The following is a 22,589-nucleotide window of genomic DNA, read 5'->3' on the forward strand; positions in this document are numbered from 1 at the left end:
CATGTAGATATACAGCTTTGAATAGTAGAGGAAACAACATGTGATCTGAAGTGTTTGTCAAAGAGAGTATGGTATATGTGGGTTCCCATCAGAAGAGACAAAACTACTGTTTTCGTAGTTCACCAAACTGACTAACAAGGATGCCAATAGATCTCCAAACTGTACTCATCATACTTAATCATGATGAATATCAGGCAGGAGTGTTTTTGTAACAGTTACCATGGTTACGGTGAGCATTCAGAGGGCTCTTGGTGCCATATTCAGGCAGACAATTATTTTGAAAGGACAAATCAATATGTTTCTTCCATTTCATGACACTGCTGAAGCATATAACCAATGATGTTTGACAACACTGCCAAATTTGTTTCAGTTTTGTTATTAATTCTGTTTCTACATGGGACCACAGTGGTAGATGATCATGTGAGGCACAGAAGTAGAATGTTGAGGCTTGTATTTAAGAGGCTTGTCCTTATTGGCTAGAATTTGAATAATATGCAACTGTAATCTCCAAACTTGTACAGGGCGGTCAGGTAGCCTAGTGGTTAAAGCGTTTGCTCGTCACGCCGATGACCCGGGTTCAATTCCCGACATGGGTACAATGTGTGTTTCCCATTTCTGCTGTCCCCCGCCATGATATTGCTGGAATATTGCTAAAAGCGGCGTAAAACCATACTCACTCACTCACTCACCCCCCAAACTTGTACTATTCCGAAAACAATGTTTTCAGCTTCTTCAAAATGTAGCCCTGAGGTTATAACAAATGAAACAAATACGACACAGCCTGTCATATAGTATGGACTTGAGAGTAAGGAGTTTGGCCTGTTGAGGAAGAAGTTTGGGTGTGGTTTATTTTGCTGTGGGGTGTTGGTTTTGGGTTGTGACGGATGGGTGTGGGTCAGGGTGGAGAGGAGAAGTATGAGGTGGAACAGAGGTAGGGGTGGGTGTGGGTCACGGTGTGTGTGTGGGGGGTGGGGTGGGGGGTGTGTAGAGTTGTAGGTGGTTGTAGGGTGGGTGGTGTGTGTGTGGGAGGGGTTGGGGTGGTTGTAGGGAGAGTGTGGGTTTAGGTTGGGTGTTGGTTGTTGTAGGGTGGATGTGGGGGAGGGTGTGGGTGTGGGCGTGGGTGTGGGTGTGGGTGTGGGTGTGGGTGTGGGCGTGGGTGTGGGTGTGGGTGTGGGTGTTTAGGGTTCGGATTAGAGTGTGAATGTTTAAGATGGGGGTCAGGTGTGGGGATAGGGGATGGGTGTGGTGGGTTTTAGGTGTAGGGGTTAGAGATGGAGGGTGGCACAGAAGGTTCGGCAAACTCCTGACTAGTTCCAGAGGAAGGTGGTGAAAAGAATACATAATTTGTGGGAGAATGGAGAGTATTTCAGTCAAATGAAAATCTTCAACCCATTACCCATGAAAAATAAATCATCCCAAATAGTCCTGTTTTTCCCAATGAAAAGGTGGAAAGTTCTTCATCCATTTTAAAAAAATAGAAGTTTTGTCGATAGTAACATCACAGACATTTGTATCAGAATGTAATGTCAAAATGTGTTGCTACGGTTCTACTTGGATGCACAATGGAAAGTCAACCCAGAGCTTGTCAACATTCGACTTCTGTTGGTAATGGAATACAGTACAGGTTCTACTTCAGCAACCCCATCTTTACATGAATCCCCATTTTTGCATGAATCCCCATCTTGACACAATCCCCATCTTTTCATGAATCCCCATCTTTACATGAATCCCCACCTTAATATGAATTCCCATCTTGACATGAATCCCCATCTTGACATGAATCCCCATCTTTACATGAAACCACATCTTGACATGAATCCCCACCTTTAAATGAATCCCCATCTTTATATGAATCTCCATCTTTACATGAAACCACATCTTGACATGAATCCCCATCTTGACATGAATCCCCACCTTTACATGAATCCCCACCTTTACACGAATCCCCACCTTTACATGAATCCCCACCTTTACATGAATCTCCATATTTACATGAATCCTCATTTTGACACAAATCCCCATCTTTACATGAATCCCCACCTTAATATGAATTCCTATCTGACATGAATCCCCATATTGACATGGATCCCCATCTTTACATGAAACCACATCTTGACATGAATCCCCATCTTGACACGAATCCCCACCTTTTCATGAATACCCACCTTTATATGAATCCCCATCTTTACATGAATCCGAAACTTTATATGAACCCTATCTTTTCATGAATCCCCAACTTTATATGAACCCCATCTTTACATGAATTGGAAAACTATATTGAACAATTTTTGTTCATTGTTGGGGTTTGAATTTGGTCTGTGCTATAAGAAAATGAAAGTAGAACTTGTTCATATTCCTCACAAAATAACAGTAATAATTTCAACATGAATGATTAAATGAAGATAAGTCACTTATGGTATAAAAGTAACGAATCAAGCAATCGCAACGCTTTACACGAATGATAGAAAACACTCGCAAGCGCATTCACTTCGTACAAAGTTTGCATTTAAGTAAAATGTTGAAAACGTTAGGATCATTTCTCTCCTTAACTATCAAAGAGTTAAATAGGTCATAATAATACACTGCTTGGTTGTAAGTTAAAGAGTACTTAGGATGTTGGAGTGAATTATCCCTTTAAATTTAGTTTAGATAATCTTAATGATAAAATAATAAACACTCCAGAAACCTAAAAATAATAAAGTGATTAATAAAAGTTTCTTTACTGTGAAATTCGAAAAAAATCATTAGACTTTGTGTTAATGCATAAATGAAACCTTTGTATGTGGAAAAGTGCAATAGAAGTATTTACTCAATTTTCTGTTTCAAACAAAATTGCATTCCATTTATTACTGTTTAAACCTTCCACTCTGAAATTGTAAATTATTGAAAAAATACCAGAATAAGACTTTCAAGTGCAGGAATTTGGTCTATCATGCAGTTAACATTCTTTAAGAAAAATCTTAACAAAACCTCCTAGAACGTTTTTTTGTATCAAAGATTATTTTTCAAAATTAAAATATTCATTCAATACTAAAACAAATCTTTTTCTAAAATAAACAGGTTTCAAGAGCGCGCACAATCAGAAAAACTGTGCCAAGAGCAGATAACTCTGATGCATTGTGGTATAAGAGCGAAAATCTACCTGCGCAGCCAAAATACCTACCTGAGACGTGCAAAACAATAAAGTTGATAGCATATTACAAAATAATAAGAGCACACAGCCATAAACAAAGGACTGCAGCAACAACTAGCTTGGACTTAAGTTACACCATTTATCAGTCACTGCAAATACTGCTCATGGATGTCAATATTCTAACTTGTGTTACTTATGGGATGAAAATCATGGTTACTGAAAGAAATATCAGGCAAAGTGACACAAATCACACTTTAATGGAAAGTAACCAGCTGATAGTGTTGAGACTACCAGTACTAGACTGTCTACTGTCTACACCAATACATCAAGGCCTAATATGGACATCTAGTACGCATGCTTATATCAGCCCCTGAAGGATTCCATGGACAAATTCATTTCCGTCCCACATCCCGCAGATTGCACCCCACTAGTTTGTGTTTCCACTCAAAATAAGAAAAGTCATTTTCCTTTTGCAGACCAACAATTTGTTTGTAAATCCGGCACGAATACAGAAATGATAATCTTTCAGGATAAAATGGCATTACATATTGTAACTACTTCTGATCGTACTGAATTTTAAAACATACAAAACTGAACCCGAAATAGTATAATTCTCGATCTTATCCACTTTGTTTCTTAAACGTTCATCTTTGATTACTATCATATAACTGCTTGTTTATACTGTTGAATGATTCCACCATAGAAATCTCTGTCATATCTATATGAAAGTTGTTCTGGTGCACTGGTATTGGTCACACAGAATAAGGAAATTCTGCATTTCTTCAGCAAACAAATGTCCTTCTGCGGTCAAGTGGAATTCCTGCATTTCTTTTCTGGGACCATGAAATAGTGTCATCTTTCATGGACTGATATATAACATTCCAATATATATATATATGATACACCTACATATATAGTATCTCTAAGCATGGCTTTGTGATGTGGTATACAATGATCCCATATATATATATATATGTGTTATATATATATATGATATTTGCTGACTGGGAACTATTCAAATTTAAAAAGAATTATCTCCCTTTGTGTTGGACAATATGAAAGCAGCACACAAATTTTAGTCAACAGGTATTTGACTCTTTTTATTCATGACTTTCAAGAAAATTAGAAACCACTTTCTAAACATCCTATTAAAGCTTTTAATATTGTCAACGCATGAAGGGGAGATAACTCAAGCAACACCAAAACTTTCACACTTTTCTCCCGAGAATACAAGTACTTGCCTGGTGTAAATCGTAGTCGGCCATGTGAGCTGCAAGTCTTGTAAGAGACTGACGACCGGAACCACCCACACCTACCAACAGGGCGTGGCTTCTGGGTTGTTTGATTACACGAGCAATACGTGATACATGCTCAATGGCAAATCTGAAAATAATGTTTGAAACATGTAAATACCTAGACAAAAGTTATTCGTCCATTGAGAAAATAATTAGAATTAAATATATTTGCTGCAGTAAACATACACTCAGGGGAGAACACTGTCTTAACACTCATGAGAAGTCATTAACACACTCAAATCTGAAAACATATTGCGCATCTATTTCATAGGAACAATGAAATGACGTGAGGCAGGGATAAAAATCTAATAATTCATTTATTATGACCTTGTCAAGAGATATATAATATTGTTTAAACAGATAGCATTTTATACTTGAATTCATTTCACAATAATTTATGAACATGACAAAGTCTTTTACATTTACTGAAAGCGGATGTAAACAAGGAAACCTACCTAAACAGTACAAGATTCATGGGTTTTTTACTGAGGTTGTTGAACTCTTCCAGGTAGCCCTCTACCACATGACGCAGCTGTTCCAAGTCTCGCACTTCAACATAATCCTTCTTGTCTGATTTAGGATCAGCAAAGTCACAATATATTAAACTACGTATGTCATCTTCAGTGACCTTGCCATCACTATCTGAATCAAGATGTATAAATAGCTGGTCGAAGTCTTCTCGCATCTTCTGCTTGATGACTTCGCGAGAGTAATTAAACAGCCAATCCCGATCTCCATCATCGACGAGACGATCATAGTAAACTCTGTACACCTGGAATACAAGCAGTTCTGTGTGAATGTGGTTAAAACAAAAGTGAAAAAATAACTAGATTCACATTCTCTTTAATTGAACAAAATTCTTCCACTACAGTTTAATTAGGTCACTTTTTCAGACTTCTTTAGTAACAGTAAGATCTGTAACTAGACAGCATGGCCCTGTTTCACAACACATCCGTGTACTAGAAAGATCTAGTCCTAGTAGAAAGTATGAGTGACTCCCATACTTTCACACAGATCTACAATAGTTGTAGCGCTAAGATTCTTTTGTAACAGGGCCCAAGAAAAGAAACAACAAAACGTTCTATTTTGTACTCATTCACAACAACTTTGCTTTGAATACATGAGGCAATTAACTAATTCTCTAAAACAGTGGCTCAGACAAAAGGTTGGGGAGTAAAATTAATATCACAATAAGTTTTGGCATCTGATTGGCAATCCTCTTGAAATGTAGGGTTGGTGGAACCTGCATACCAAGAAAGACAAAACACCTGACAAGGAAAAATTAATCATGAAGTGCTGAAGCAAGAGTACTCAATGTTTTCTGGCCGTTATCTACAAAACAACATAAACTGGAGTTACAATTACAGCTGAGGACAATACAGCAAGTCTGTGACATATACAATATAATGTTGATTTGATGTGAACAAGCTGTCGACTTAAGCACACCAAATTGTCCATTACCTCATGCACCCACAGCCTCTTCATGGACGCAGGTTCTTCCATGGTGTCGGGCGTGGAAAGCAGGATGCCCTGGACGACGCGAGCGAAGTCCCGCAGGTTGAACAGATAGTGGGACTTGGCTGGAGTAGGCAGTAGGTTGGTCATGGCTTCCCTGTACACCTGCAGCGTTGCACTCACGACCTGGTCCACGCATGGCTTGAATTCATTGCTGAACCCTCTGAAAGAAACATACACGATAATGTTAGTTGGAAAACTATATGAAACTGTCTTTCCCTTTCAGCAATCAACATTGCCAAAACAGTTTAGCCTCTAGTTTAGTAAAATATATCGAAATATATTATAGCTAATGATTGACTAAATTCTACTTATAAAGATGGCAATTGACAGTCAATTTAACTGCTGGCCCATTGGCCCGTGGCTAGTTAAATTACAAAGGGCTTGCTGAAACATCTTTCTACACCCTTTCTACATGTATATTTAATATTCATAATAGGATCATCTCGGTAGAATGACAACCAGCCGCCATTTTGTAATGTTGTGTACAACAACTTCTTTATTTGCTCAATAATCGCCATGAAATGAGGCAAATGGAAGCTAAGATTTAATCTCAGATCCCGGGCTTTAACCACCAGGCTACTCCACCCTCCCATCCATGGGGAAGAGCACCGACTAATGAACACTTCATGTGCTAGACTCCAGACTGCAGACAGTACCTGGCGGAGATGTGCCACTCCATGATGTTCCTGAAGATGGTGGTCATGCTGTCATCATCAAACTCGTTCATGGTCACAGTGTTGAGATGACGCAGGAATCGGGGAGTGATAGGATTACGTCCTCCTCCTGTCGATGTTCAAACAGATACATTCCAGTTTGCTAGTTCAGCCATACATTACTGTGAAATCACGGTACTATGTTTCCTTTATTCAAAGAGTGACATCACTGGAGCTCCACAAAGTGATCGTTTCACACAGCAAACTTTCCACTATGACAGCAGTACATATATCATCAAGCATTTGCAGTGCTAAGATTACAGGTGGACACAGCAATGGTGAGTAATGCAATCTCAGGCCATGGCAAAACTGCATGACATAATTTGTCTACCTACCACGTGATACACTAAAACCTTGTCACATCGAACGTGTTTTACTGAATATATCGTGTAAGACAATGAAACATTAAGGTCATGCTAGAGTGCCCATCAGAACGTTGGTCCCATGTCGACACTCCACACACCTCAAACTATGGATATCTCAAAAAAGTTTCAAAGGTTCCTGGACTTCAACTGAATTAGCTTTCACTATACTCTCTGTGCATTTCTGACAACCTGACAACTCATAGCTAACTCTGCAACGCTCCCCAAAGATTAGACGATGATAGGCCTGAACTGACCTGGCGGGCCCATGGCTCCCATGAACTGGATGTCCACCAGCTTGATGGGTACCACCTCCTTCAGGTCATACCAGTTCCAGTGGTCAAGCCACTGCCTGACCAGCTCTACTGGGGGCTGGGCTCCGTATGTCTCTCGCATTGGCATGTTCAGGTCATCCACGAAGGCAATCTGCAAACCACAGTACAACACATTATCACCACAGTACAATACACCATCACCACAGTACAACACACAATCACCACAGTACAACACACTATCACTACAGTACAACACACAGAGACCCAGATAAGGTGCGTATCTGCGTGAAATACGCATCAAAATGTATGAAAAACGCTGATGGAAAATATTGTAGCGTATCAAATACGCTAAGGAAATCACTGAAACGCTCTAGATATGTTTTGAATGTGTAATGATAATCATCCATGAAAATACGTGCGTAACGCTGCAGGACCTTATCCTATTTTGTCCAGCCCGTAATATTGAAATCAGAATGGTTTTCACATTCTGAAAAAGATAATAGATCGTTTGCAATCAACACTGAACACGCCTAACGAACGCAGCCTAATATTTATTGTAACACTGTCGTTGATTGGTGGCGCTAGTAATGAGTGTCCAATGAAATTATTCGTAACGTAAAATGATGAAGTTAGTTACAAACAAACATGGCGTCTCGGCAGTCACATGGACGAAACCTAGCCGGTCAGACTAAAATATCGGCCTTCCTAAGCATTGGCAAACGTTCTTACACAACTACGCAGGTAGTAAAATCTCTTATTGAGGAAATGATCGGACTTTGTTTCGAATCTGAGGTGACTATTAGCGATATACTGGACGAACTTATCACTGCTGCCATCTCTCGTCAAGCATCGAAAAAACATGATGAGAATAAACTTTCAAAGAAAACTATGGCCGAATGGAAAGCTAAGTATCCGTGGCTAAATTTCAGCAGTGTTGATAGTGAGATGCGATTGTGTTGTACGGCGTGTCAGGGTGCAAAATCTACACTTTTGCTTTCAAATGTCTGGGCTTCTGAGGGCACACCAAACATACAGATTTCTAGTATTATCAGACATGACGACACTTCTGAACATAAACGTGCATCATCAAAGATTGAGAGAGATTTGGGAGCAGATTTAATAAATGACCCAGATGTAAATGTTGATAGTGTGGGTATCTGCTCCAGTGATGACAAAATTTTGTTTAACACTGTATATTATGCAGCAAAGTCTGAATGCCCATCTGAACAAGTGAATGGATTATTGTTGTTGCAGACAATGAATGGATTGGATGTAAAATATAAAAACTTGAGCTGGACAACTGTTACAGAAGTACAGAAATCAATTTGTCATGTTTTGACAAAGACACTTGTGAATGATATTAATTCTTCCCCTGTATTTGCAATTATGCTTGACGAAAGTACAGATGTGACTGTTGAAAAAAGACTCAGCATATGTGTGAGATATGTGAAAGGTGGAGAACCTATTACTTCATTTCTGTGTAATCAGCCTATTGATGATGGATGTGCTCACACCATAGTTAGGTGTATGGCTGCAGAGTTTGACAAGTTAGGCATTGACTTAACAAAGTGTGTGTCACTCTCCACTGATGGTGCTGCTGTAATGATGGGCAAACACAGAGGCGCAGGCAAGCAAATCAAGGCTAAATACTCACCTTTCTCTGTACAAACACACTGTGTGGCCCATAGACTTAATTTGGCCTGTGTTGACACAATCAAGAAACATGACTTCATGGTAAAGTTTAGGGACAAATTTAATGCATTGTACAATTTCGTGAGTGCATCAAGCAACAGAACTCTGACACTTAGAAAGATCCAAACGCTACTGGAAGAACCTGTATTAACTGTTAAAGCACCTTATTCTATAAGGTGGTTGGGTCTGAAGGCTGCAGTCGAGGCAGTCTTTGAAAGTTATGAATCTATCTTGGCAACATTGTCAAAGTTTGCAGCTGAGAAAAACAGTGTAGCTAAAGGTCTACTCAAGTACTTTGCCAACTATAAAGTAGCCCTGGTCACTTCATTTATGCTTGATGTGCACACAGAACTGGCAGTATTAAGTTGCAGTCTCCAGAAGAAAAACCTTCTATTCAGTGAAGTGAAGCCACTGATTGAGGGTACACTGAATAAAGTTCAGGTGATGGGCAGTCAAGATGGACAGGGTCTTAAGGACATGAAAGACAGAATTGTCATTGTGGAGAATGGAGCAACTATTGGTGGTGAGAAGTTGGTGTATGCTGATGCAATGGGTGATCAGTTTGAGAATCTCAGAGCTGACTACCTGAAAAATCTGTCCAAAAACATTAAATCCAGATTTAAGGAGGAAGATAGTGCTATCTTCTCAGATATGAGCAAAGTAATGGAGCCTCTAACTGTCAACTCTGTCCCACATGAAGAGTCTGAAGATGCTGTTGCCCATCTTGGTGATCTGTACGGTGTTCAGAAGGAAGTCAAGGTAATAGAAGGTAACCTGATTGAAGGACTTGAAGAACATGTGAAAGAAGTGAAACCCCTACTCAATTCCAAGAAACTTTGTGAGGAATGGCCAAGGTTGAGAGGGATGATAAATGGTGCATATTCAAAGCTCCAACCTGAACAGCTGTGCAAGAGGATAATTCTTCTTCACAGAGATGCTCTGCCAAACTGTGCCAAACTAGCTTTAATTGCACTTTGTATGCAAGTGACAAGTGTTGAGTGTGAGCGGAGTTTCAGCACACAAAATCGTATGAAGAACAAGTTCAGAGCTTCCTTGGGCTCAGAGAAGATGGATATACTTCTCAAGATCAGTATGCTAGGTCCAACTCCACAGACCTATGATCCCTGTCCTGCCATACATCACTGGCTTAGAAAAAGGAGAAGAAAGGGTAGACTATTCAGTGACTACAAAGCCAGACCAGCTAAAGTACAAAAACTCGGTGGTGCTAAGCATGCTTAGTACAGACTTTAAGTGTGGCTATTTCCCGTAAATCATGTCTGACTCTGATGTTGTATACATACCATATCCTAAAGTTGGCAGTGGTTTTGTAACTTGTACTATCGCATCTATGAGTTACGCAATTAAAGAATGTATTCAGAAAAAATGTTTTTATTTCAATAGTTTTAAGAGGAAATGTCACTGTGTCACAGATCTCAATCTCTTGAGAACAGATACAACACATTTTAGCTAATATCTCCGAAATACCTGCTTTATTATATCATCATGTATTAATTGAGGGTCTCCCTCTACGAGTCTCCTACACATTCTGACTTAATGGTCAATTACCTGTCTGGTCTCTCAAATACATGTACTTTGAAATATATTAGTGATTTACAGTATGTAAAACCTAAATTACACACAACATTTGAATCATTGGGTAACAGTACGCAGATATTCAGAAGATAGTGGGTAACAAAAAATTTGAATACCCACTTAATTTGTGTAATACGCACCAAAAAAAATCCCATGAGTATTTTACCCCAGACACCAAAATCTTATCTGGAGCTCTGAACACACCATCACCACAGTACAACACTTAAACAGTCAACCTGACCATATGGTGCATCATGTCACGGGGGCTATTCCAGTGTCAACTAATTAATCAATCAGTTTAAAAGATTAAAGGCAAACCATTTTTTTCTCACATTGTGGATATCTTGGTCAATACATAATAACTTGTTTGATAGGCATTACTTAGAAGTTGACGGATGACAAGATAGACACAATTTTTATGGATAACAACTTCTTTAATACTGTAAAAAGCGACGTTTCGGTACAGATCCTTATACTGTTGTCAAGCAAGACTATACCGAAACAACGCTTTTTACAGTATTAAAGAAGTTGTTATCCATAAAAATTGTGTCTATCTTGTCAATACATAATAGATAAATAACAAAAAAGGAAGGTTTAATTAAAGTTTTGATTGTTTAAAGGTTCTAGCAGGTCTTAGTTGTTGCAGGAGTCAGTGACTGCTGACTATATTTCGTTTAGATCATGTATCTTTAACAGAGATGACTTCAAACAATTGACTTGAGACTCATGAAGAGAGTGAAACACAGACATAGTACACTGCAGTCAGCAATAGTCCAGGCATACCACTAAGGCCTCTTACAATCAAGTCTGTATCAGGGCGTACAATGAACAACAATAAGCCAAGTCACCAAACCAGACCATCCGATCCAATTTAGTCACCTCTTACTGCAAGCAATAAAATGTTGGATTCATTGTAACCCAGGTCTCATTTTGTTTGAATTTTGTGGAGTGAATACTGACAGCTATATCACAACAGCCTGTAAATAGTCAAATCCAGATCAGGTAACCTGTGGGGGACGGAAGAGTTGATACTTTGGTCAGAGCCCCTTTCCACGCCGCTTTTAGCAATATTCCAGCAATATCACAGCAGGGGACACCAGAAATGGGCTTCACACATTGTACCCATGTCGGGATTTGAACCCGGGTCTTCGGCGGGACGAGCGAAGATCGCGCTAAGACTGGCGTGAGTCTTAAAACTGACATCGGTCCATGTTGAAGTATGGGACTTACGTTCACCTTAGCGCTAAGACTGGTGTCAATCTAAGTTGAAGGTATGGGAGTTATTAATCACCATAGCGTTATGGTTGCTTTGTAAAACAAGGCCCATATCAGTTTCCTGCTTCTTTATAAAATTCCTTGGTAAATAATGACACGGGATGAAAAATAAAACAGTGCTGAGTGCCAAACATCATCTACGGTCCACTCACAGCCTTCTTGCCAAGTGGTGGTCCGTAGACCCCCTTCCTCCTCCTGTCCAGTTTGGACATGATGATGTTCTGGGTCTGGTTGGCGCTGGTCTGGGCGGAGAAGTTGATGATGTTGGGCTTGAACACCTCCTTGTCCAGCTTGTTCAGGAGGAAGTCCTGAGAACAAAGGAAACATGTTATCCCTGGCTCAGGATGCAAACACAGGTCAAACACAGGCTTCAATGGTCCTAATTTGATCATTCAAAATACAAGTCTTTTCCAACCAAATTTCTGCATAAAGCCATTGTGTCCCCAAGCCCAACACATGGAAATATACAGCAACCCATGAGCTACTGTTGAGCTGTTAATGAAACATGTTCTAAACTCCTTTGAAATTCAGCCAATTTTTTAATGTGATGATAATTTCCAAGAAATTGTCTATTTTCAAAGTTTCCTCTTTTTACTGACAGAGAGTCAGATTACAAAATGAAATGAATCAAAGAGCTAATGAAGCAATCGTATGCAATTGCAAACATTTCTGTATTTACGACAAGGACTTTGAACACGTATTTGACACTATGCGTGGTGTACTCACGATGATGTAGCAGCTCTTCCCGGTGCCAGTGGGTCCAACGAAGAGGCACGGCTTGCTGTGCTGCACCAGCATGTTCATCAGATTGGTGTAACGGATGGTGTCAATGGTGGGCACAATGATCTCATTGAACACAGCATCTTTGGAGATGGGCGGGGCTTCCTTCATCTCCTCACTCCAGGGTACCCATTTTCCAGAACCCTAAATCATCATCATCATCATCATTCTAAATACCATCATCATCATCATCATCATTCTAAATACCATAAGATGGATTGGCATATTACAGTTACATATATATATATATATATGATTGTCTTATATCTTTGAGCATCGAATACTCATTATTGTCAACACAAAATTTCAACACGAAACCTTATTTATACTGTAGCCTCAATTTAATAAATAACTGTAAATTTTACAATAAATTGCACACTTAATATTTATATACTTATCCTTTTACACAATATGCATTTCTTCCTTCTTCTTTTGATGCTATATGGAACTGTGCTTGGTTCCACATAGGATCAAAAATAGAAGAAAGAAGTGAATAGTGTGAGAAAACTGGTTTAATAATACGGCCATGAGATCTCACAATAAATTTAGTATGATTTTATTTGTTTTTAAACAAAAAGATGCTTCTAATTTAAAACAAATGACAATATATCAAGGAATATTCCTAATTCTCTCATGTGAATGGACAATCAATAAAATTAGATATAATCAATTTGGATTAAACATGCCTCTGATTTTATGACTGCTTCACTGCACACTTAGACGATATTCAATACATCAGTGAATATTCCAAAATGTCAAAAGACAGCTTCCTAATCTGAATGTACAGTCTTCACAGCATAAAGATGTCATACCTCCTTCAAAAACTTGTAGTCATAGACTTTGCCCTTGGGAGGGAAGGGGTTGAGGTAAGGCTTCATGGGGGGCTCCACCAACTCCAACAGAGTCAGTGCAATCCTCGTCTCCTCCGTCATGCCACCCTGCAAACAATGCAGCATGTAACAGCTGGCTCTACCTCACTCCAAACAATGCAGCATGTAACAGCTCACTCCACAGGCAGCATGTAACAGCTCACTCCACAGGCAGCGTGAGATTAGCTCTTGAAACGGACAATCTGTACCTTGCTTCAAGCAGTGTTTCAGTTATATCACAACGTTAAACTCAATGGGGGAGGAAAACCACTTCAGTGACATAAACAAGCCAAGGAATGGAGCTCACGGGCCAAGGATCTTAACCAGGCAGAACCTGGGATTCAAACCCAGAAATGAATCCTGGCTGTAGGACACTCCAGCTTGTAAACTGAATACTGTAAATCTTGAAATTAATGCATCTCCAAATTTAATACGATTGCTGACGCCTAACCACAAATGTTTCTTTAATGGGCACAAATACCACACATATTTTTCGCATTTACTTCACACTCTTGTTAATTTCAAGATTTACAGTATATCAAATGCACTCTTCATGTGACAAACTGAAAAATATTACAGATTCAATATCATATACATACAATTCTCAAAACCTTTCACCCTGGCATTACAAATAATTTTGATTTCAGAACACGCAATTGCTGCAAACTTGAAAACATTGTTATTATTTTAAACACTTCATTTCCTGATTCAAAACTGCATACATTCAGAACATCAAATCTGAGAATTTGTCACAAGGTAACTCACAGAAATAAGTTCTCGGAGGAGCTTGTCAAACTTGACACGGCCATTGTCATCAGTGCTGGCTCCGACTGACCATGTGATGGCAAAGAAGAAAATACTCTGTAAAATAGAAAAGTAAAGGTTACTTCCTGACTTCCATTCCACAGCAAGTAAATGTCGTAATTAACACTGGATAAATGAATGTTGTTTTACACCACATTCAGCAATTAAATGAATTGTGGGAGAGTGAATGTTGTTTTATGTCACAGTCGGCAATTACATGACAAGGATGCAAGTCAATGTTGTTTTACGTCACAGTCGGCAATTACATGACAAGGAGGCAAGTCAATGTTGTTTTATGTCACAGTTGGGGATTACATGACAAGGAGGCAAGTCAATGTTGTTTTATGTCACAGTCGGCAATTACATGACAAGGAGGCAAGTCAATGTTGTTTTATGTCACAGTCGGCAATTACATGACAAGGAGGCAAGTCAATGTTGTTTTATGCCTTGGTCAGCAAATAAATAATCACTGTGTGAGTGAATGTTCGGTCAGCAACTAAATTATCTGAAGCTAAATGAATGTAGCTTCATGTGGTCTGCAATGAAATGATGAGTGATAAGACAGATGACCTGGTCTGTGACAACACCAACCTCAAGCCACGTGACGAGCTCCCTCTCCTCCATCTGGGCGATCTTGGCCTCGTCTTGGAATTCATCCATCATACAATCCATCAGGTTCATCAAAGACTTGACCAGGTTGGAATCATTAGTTGGTGACAGTTCCTATAGCAACAAGGGGTAACGTGAAAGGGGGATAAAGTATGGCTTCATTCAACTCATTCAATCTTGTCTGTTGACTCACATACTTTTACTGTACATATTGAGAGGCCATGTCTCACACAGGACACTAATACCATGTGGTTCTATGTGGAAGCATTGTTCATCTTTATGATCAGTAGAAGTATATGCAGATACCATAATGTCACTACATGGCTCGAATAATGCTGATGCAATGTTTAAGTTTAACTCACTCACTCTGATACCGTAAACAAGACAGCAAAATCAGCAGTAGAAACATATTTAGTCCTCTAGTCCTTATAATGATAACATATAGCAAACCCCTTAAAAATGGCAAATTTCTACTAGTCCTTATTTTACCTTAACTACTGGGCACTTTGGCAAGGACAGGACTAGTGCCAATTTCATCTTACTACTTTCTAATTTCTAACATTGCAAAATTATTTTCTATTTCTTGATGACAAAACTTTACTAAGATTCACCTCAGTGATAAAGATTCTTAGTGACCATGGTAACAAAACAGATAACCAGACCCAATATATTTGACCCAAATTGTGATGGTCATGAGATTCTGATTTATCAGGTCTGTGTATTGTCATACCTTGACTCCTCCCTTGCGGACTAACTGGAGGCAAGCATCGACAAATCTCTCGAACAGGTCATTAATGACGCTCTTGTGCGTCTCGTTGAGAGAGGACGGCATGACATGCATCCAGGACTTGACCAGTGGTCTCCAGCCCAAGGACAGGGGCTCCATGTAGATCATGCCACAGCGAGACACCTGCAAGTCAAGGAGTGAGAGAACTTAATGGTGCATACACAAATGTTTCAGTTGAAAGACTGTGGCCTTTAAAAAGTTTCATTACATAAAGCAAACATTTCAGCCATATTCAATGCCTGGGAAGCAATCATATGACTTTCGACAGAAACATATAATGACTCTCAGTCAGGTCTGAACATTTAGGGATTGACTTGAGTATCTAAAAATAGAACGGAAATTACCCGAGAGTCATTCCCCAAACCTAAACTTTATGATCAACAGACTTACTGTGGCGGGGGAGGCTGCCTCGAGGTCCATGGGTTCGAACATGAGGTTGGTGGTGTTGGCCAGCTGGATGATCTCGCCACTCATCAGGCACAGCTTCTTGTTGTCGTCCAGCACGGTGTTCATGTTCTCGATCCAGATTGCATCAACGGGACCATCAAAGATCAGCCATTTACGGTCTGGGGTCTGAGGGAAGAGGAGCATAGTTCGAAATTCAAAATGAATACTTTGCAGAAAAGATCCTCCTGTGATAGAGTCCCACTTCACTAAGGACCAATTCACCACAAGTAGAACATACAGCTTCTGATCAGCACAATCCTAAGATTACTTTGTGGAACAAGGGTCTGGTTTTTAAAGGTATTTCCTCACTTAAAGTTCTTTGTACTAAAACTGATTTTCCTATAGAGTATTTGGGTTATTAACTCACCTTTTAAGTTCAAGGCAAATACACACTCTTTTAAGAATACTCTTAACTTTCTTTACATCTTCAAAAGGTCCAAGTTTAGTGTCGACAGGAACTCCTTTTCAGATCATCTACATGTTCATAACTACTCTTTGTCATAATATAATTGCTGAAAAGGATTTCAAAGCAAAAAAGACATAGAGGGATTTGAGGCATCAAATTCACTGACTTGTGATAACAACTTCAGACTGCAGCTATTCAAGGGTCAAATGACTGATGTCATGTTTAGAGTACTCACTGTGGATGTGGCGAAGGATCTGTATGACACGGCCAGGATACCGTCTGACCACTCGTGGGACACAGGGTCAAACTGACCGTACAACTGTCCCATGGTGATGGCCTTCGGGTTGATGACAATAATCTGAACCTTATTTTCTTCCAACAGACCCTGCACAGAAACACCAAGCTGAGTTAGCCACTGATTGCAACCACAATGGTACAAGTAGCAATTAAAGACTTGCTTCAGAATTTATAAGGAAAAGGTCAATGAATTAGTGTGTTTTACATCAAATCTATCTAACCTTCAAGAGTTGATATAACTGCCCCTCACCTACACTCTAACTCACACAGGCCATACTATCTGTAATGTTTGTCCGGTTGTTCTCTAATTATATCTCACCAACTCCAACATGTAGCTGGTGCTTTTATACCTTCTCATGGATGTCTCCCAGAGCCGCTGCCAGGACTCGGTACGCTGACGTCTTGCCACCGAATGGCTCTCCCACAATCATGAAACCGTGACGCACAATCATCATCTCGTAGATCTACAAAACATAATCAGGAAACATCATCTATCCATCCATCCATCCATCCATCCATCTTCAACACTTCATTAACTGGAAAATATGTTCAATTAAACCAAGGATGGCTCCAGTTGAAACAACATGAGACATCCATAGTTTGAGACAAGAGCTGATAAGGAACAATGGTGATGATACAGAAGTTTGAGAAAACATGTGTCAGTGTGCACATGAGCCATGGTAACAGACAACACAAATAGTTTATAATCAACTCAAGTCCTCTAATCAAAATCATTCAAACTCTGGAAGAACAAATGACATTTCCTTGTGGGCTATCACATTTACCATTAGGTAGACGTAGATCATTGCCACAGATAAAAAAGCAACTTAATTTCTAACCCTACCATACTTGATGACAATTGTTTTACTTAATAACAAAAAGACCTTAAAGTCAGTGTGTCACACCTGAAGTAAGTTCATCATATTTGTGAAGCAAAATTAACAACAGGTTTGTTATAGTCAAGTATATGCTAAATCCAACTTTGATGACACAGTACAATGAAATGACTGTGAACTGGAGTACAAACCTGTTGGATCTTCTCCAGGAAGAAGTTTGTGCACTGGAGGTTCATCCTGGTGCAGACCTCGGCCACAGCCTGGTTGATGACCTCGTAGTCTGGGGTCGGCAGTTTGATGCCGGGGAACAGATCGGACGTGATGCCGTGGAACAGCGGCAAGTCGTGGTTGAGAAACTTGGGTAGGTTGACATCAATGATGGATCGCAACATCAGGATATTCTCATCTTCATCTGGGTATTTCAGCTGGAGAAGATTAAACAAGATTCATTCATCCTTTATTCCTCATATACTAGTTCATTTATTAAATAACACTTCATAATTCCGTCATCAGGCACTTGTCATTTCAATAACCAATTCATAGATCCATCTTTTATTTATAAATCCAGCATTTAATAATCAATTTTTCTGATTATTCATCCTTATCTATTTTACAGACTTTCAAGAGTTGTCTCCCCTAGGTTCATCAGAGTAACCTTGTATTATCATTAATTGACCTTGACCTATTGTTTTGTTGGTTGCAATATTTCAGCGGTCTGTAAAAAATCGATTCTGGAAAAGACAAGACATCGATCTATGTATTTGGGATACGATGACATGCATCAACAGAGTCAGCAACTCTGATCACCTGATCTGTTAGTTGCCTCTTATGACAAGCATGGGTTGCTGAAGAAAATTCTAACCTGGATCTTCTTTGACTAATGGATTGTTTGACACACCATAACATACACAGTTTAAGACATATACCTTATAATTCAGTACCTAATCGAAATGAACATTTAAAAACTACCAAAATCAGACAGGCTAAATCATAACTGCTCAGTCAAAATGACGACTGTACCTTTAAGTTTGCAGCAGCAGTGAGCACAGACTTGACGGCTCTCATGCCGTAATCATAGTGATGTTGTGAAGACAGCTGCTCCGAGCACAATCTGTACACGGCCACAATCTTCACCGACAGTGGGCGGGCCTGGACAAAGCCACAGGAATACAGCGAGATCTCCGCAATCAGGGCGTAGTCTGGCACCATCATGGCCACAGTCCGGAACAAAGCCTGCAAGTAGACGAAACAATCAGCAAGAGATATAAAATACAAATGTTTTCCCCTTTCATGTAACCAATACACTGTGATATTGTACAGTGCGGGAGTGAGTGAATATGGTTTAACGGCTCTTTTAGCATAATTCCAGCAATAACACGCCAGGGGACACCAGTAGTGGGTTATATACAATGTAGCCATGTACAGAATCGAACCCAGGCCTTCAGATGGCAAGTAAAGGCCTTAGCCACTGGATGACCTAACTGCCTAAAAGAGTGTACAAGGCTAAGAGTAATACCTTAAAGTGGACCTTGGATACACAATATATTGATGTCACAAAATGTTGTTCACAGTGTGAAAATTCTGCTGTGCAGTTTTACCTGATACGATACTTCTAAAAATTGAAAAAGCATTTTTTTGTTTGGGTACATTTTGTCGAGCAATTACTGCTATATCACGATGGCCTAGAATTATCAAGTTTGGACCAGACAAACCATTGGTTGATAGCATAAACATTCATCAACATATTGGACACACAATCATCAATGTCATACACAATGACCACCAGACAGTTGTCAGAGCACCATCGGAATCATCCAGGTTACACTGTAATGCCCCGATCACAAGTCAGGTGTTACGTCAACGATGGATACCGAGCACCTATATGTCCCTCGAACCCCACCTGTATTAGGACCATGTTGAACCAAGATCTTCATCCACACTAGGACCATGTTGAATTTAGATCTTCAACTACACTAGGACCATGTTGAACTAAGATCCTCATCCACACTAGGACCATGTTGAACCAAGATCCTCACCACAACTAGGACCATGTTGAACAAAGATCCTCACCCACACTAGGACCATGTTGAACCAAGATCCTCACCCACACTAGGACCATGTTGAACAAAGATCCTCACCCACACTAGGACCATGTTGAACAAAGATCCTCACCCACACTAGGACCATGTTGAACTAAGATCCTCACCCACAATAGGACCATGTTGAACTAAGATCTCCGCCCACACTAGGACCATGTTGAACTAAGATCCTCACCCACACTAGGACCATGTTGAACTAAGATCCTCACCCACAATAGGACCATGTTGAACTAAGATCTCCGCCCACACTAGGACCATGTTGAACTAAGATCCTCACCCACAATAGGACCATGTTGAACCAAGATCTCCACCCACACTAGGACCATGTTGAACCAAGATCCTCACCCACACTAGGGCTATGTTGAACCAAGCTCTTCACCCACACTAGGACCATGTTGAAGCTTACCTTGAGGTTGTCTGGCAGCTCAGAACGCCCAGCATAACCTGGGTTCATAGTGATGAAGACAGAGCAGGTTGGGTTAAGATGGATCTCTGTCCCCTCAAACAACAGAGTGTCCTGTCCAGCACTGATACCTGAAAACAATCATTGAACAACTGAAGTAAACATATTACCCGCAGGGCACAAAAGTAGGTGAAATTATTTTGATGAATTCTCCCTGAGCATTCTGATTGGCTAGTTCACAACAACGGTTCCATTGTTTACAATATTTCCAAAGAGGACGATAACAAACAATATCAAATAAAGACAGTGTCGCAAATAACTTATAGATGTCGTCATGTAATCTTCATGGGGTCACAAATGATTTAGCTTGTCGCTGTTCCAACAATAGATGTTTTCGGAAATCAACATTTATCTTCATTGTTTCAGAAAAACAACCTTCTCCCAAATTGGATAATTTGTCCCTCATATATTAAAGTTGACAGTTCCTCATCCAGGATTGGAATATTTTACTAAGGACATACAAGTCATAACTCTTGAGTTGCTATGGAGATAAGTGACTTTATGTGTGAAAAATTACATTTGAATTTTCATTATATTTTAAAACTACAGCATCTTCGAAACACAAAAATACAATTCACAAGCTTCAATTAACATTTATTACAGAGATACATGACATCCCACATGGCTATCTTCACTAAAGTAAGTTGACGTGAAACATCTTTATGACATCATAGCACAACTGTATCCTAGCACCCATCAGGTCCCTTTCCCTGGTGGGTCACAGATATTAATCCAACCTGTCACTGTCCAGGAGGTGTGTTTTGGGGTATATAAGTTCAGATAACTGAGTCGTATTGTGTAGCATAGTCAATATACTGCACCACGCATCTTGGATTATCATGAATAATTTCATCCCGGGAGTAAAAACTTGTAAAACAACTGCACTAGACTGACACAGAAACTGTTTTCAGCTAGTTTCACAAGTAAATGAAATACAAAGGGAGACAACTGCAACGGTTTACCTCTCTGAATGGTGAGGATTTGTTGGGCCACCACAGACAATACTTCCAAGTCAATTCGGTTGAACTCATCAAAACAGGACCAGGCACCGCAGGAGGCCAAACCCTGGAAGTAAGAGATACATGATCAATCTCTACTCAAACACACAAGCAAACAGCAAACTCGTCACTTGTCTTTCACAACTATCAAATTCTTTTGGTGCAACTCACTTTGAAGAATTTTCCCAGGGCAATGTAGTCGAGACCATCTGAACAGTTGAAGACGACACACTGTTTGGCAACGGCTTTGGCCAGATCCTTGGTGGTCTCTGTCTTTCCGGTTCCAGCTGGTCCTTCTGGAGCTCCTCCCAGGTGAAGATGTAGAGCTCCAAACAGGGTTCTGGGAACATTACACTACACTATACCCTTGGAGACATTACTGTAGGAATTGGTCACTTAACATAGGAATTGGGATTGGTCAGGATGGGGATGGGTGGGAATGAGATGGGGATGAGGTGGGTTGGGATGGGTGGGGATGGGAAGTATGGGGATTTGTAGGATGGGGGTGGGATGGGGTGGAAACGGCTGGGAAGTGGTGGGGATGGATTGGGATGGATGGGAATGGGTGGGGATGGGAAGGGAAGGATGGGGGTGGGTAGTGTTGTTGGATTAGGGGTTGGTGTTGTGGGGATGGGGTGGTTGGTGATATTGGTGTTGGGACTGTATAGTTCATATTTTCTGACATCATAGCAGCCAACAATATCTCGTTTTTGAGCAACATGATTCATGTAAATGTCTATGTCAATATGTTGCAATACAAATTCCAGGCTGCAATACCTAGCCCTAATAGACAGTAATCAAGTCTACTACATACTACATACTGGCCAGCTGGATTACTTGATTATACACAGGAATTTCTTTCTTAATGACAAGGAAAGACAAATATTATTTTACAGAAGTAAAAGTGAAGTAAAAGAGTTGGGTCTATGCTTGAAATCGCAGTGAATGAGAGATTGAAACAAAAGGGAACAGCATTAACACAGGCCTCTGAAAGTCATAATCAGGGCAAATCTCAGATTCAAACCCAGTCAACAGCGGATCCTGGCACACTATGTGTAATGCATGGCTGATGTAAACTCACCTGTAACACCTGTCAGTCAAAGGTGTGATAACGAGACGTCCGGTGTTGCCAAGGTACTCGTAGCCGTACTTCAGCATGGAGTTGATCATTCGGGTCACCATCTGGTTATCCTGAAAACACAAAGAAGACGTTTACACTGAAGTGTGATATGCTTTATCTTTTTGTTCCATGAATGTGATGTTTTGTACAGACACAAATCACATTGACTGAACTAAAACAGTTGAAATCCATATTATCTTCATGGATATCAGAAATTC

General features: G+C 40.0%; 1 protein-coding gene across 1 annotated transcript in view; it reads right to left on the reverse strand.

Annotated features, from left to right (window-relative positions):
* LOC139464047 (dynein axonemal heavy chain 7-like) overlaps window positions 1-22,589 on the reverse strand; it is a 92,624-nt gene that overhangs the window by 40,612 nt on the left and 29,423 nt on the right. Inside the window, exons 24-43 of the mRNA XM_071245572.1 lie at window positions 22,333-22,442; window positions 21,423-21,591; window positions 21,216-21,318; window positions 20,197-20,324; window positions 18,712-18,924; window positions 17,883-18,116; window positions 17,206-17,319; window positions 16,794-16,943; window positions 16,096-16,278; window positions 15,649-15,828; window positions 14,901-15,032; window positions 14,271-14,366; window positions 13,449-13,574; window positions 12,583-12,780; window positions 12,009-12,164; window positions 7,279-7,447; window positions 6,603-6,729; window positions 5,890-6,106; window positions 4,884-5,200; window positions 4,375-4,516 (exon numbers count right to left, since the gene is read on the reverse strand). Of these exons, the coding sequence (XP_071101673.1) occupies window positions 4,375-4,516; window positions 4,884-5,200; window positions 5,890-6,106; window positions 6,603-6,729; window positions 7,279-7,447; window positions 12,009-12,164; window positions 12,583-12,780; window positions 13,449-13,574; window positions 14,271-14,366; window positions 14,901-15,032; window positions 15,649-15,828; window positions 16,096-16,278; window positions 16,794-16,943; window positions 17,206-17,319; window positions 17,883-18,116; window positions 18,712-18,924; window positions 20,197-20,324; window positions 21,216-21,318; window positions 21,423-21,591; window positions 22,333-22,442 (3,264 nt within the window). The remainder of the gene's footprint in view (window positions 1-4,374; window positions 4,517-4,883; window positions 5,201-5,889; window positions 6,107-6,602; window positions 6,730-7,278; window positions 7,448-12,008; window positions 12,165-12,582; window positions 12,781-13,448; window positions 13,575-14,270; window positions 14,367-14,900; window positions 15,033-15,648; window positions 15,829-16,095; window positions 16,279-16,793; window positions 16,944-17,205; window positions 17,320-17,882; window positions 18,117-18,711; window positions 18,925-20,196; window positions 20,325-21,215; window positions 21,319-21,422; window positions 21,592-22,332; window positions 22,443-22,589) is intronic.

The sequence above is a fragment of the Haliotis cracherodii genome, unplaced genomic scaffold (assembly GCF_022045235.1).
Source record: "Haliotis cracherodii isolate W230 unplaced genomic scaffold, xgHalCrac1.p SCAF_16, whole genome shotgun sequence".
In the NCBI taxonomy this organism is placed as follows: Eukaryota; Metazoa; Mollusca; class Gastropoda; order Lepetellida; family Haliotidae; genus Haliotis; species Haliotis cracherodii.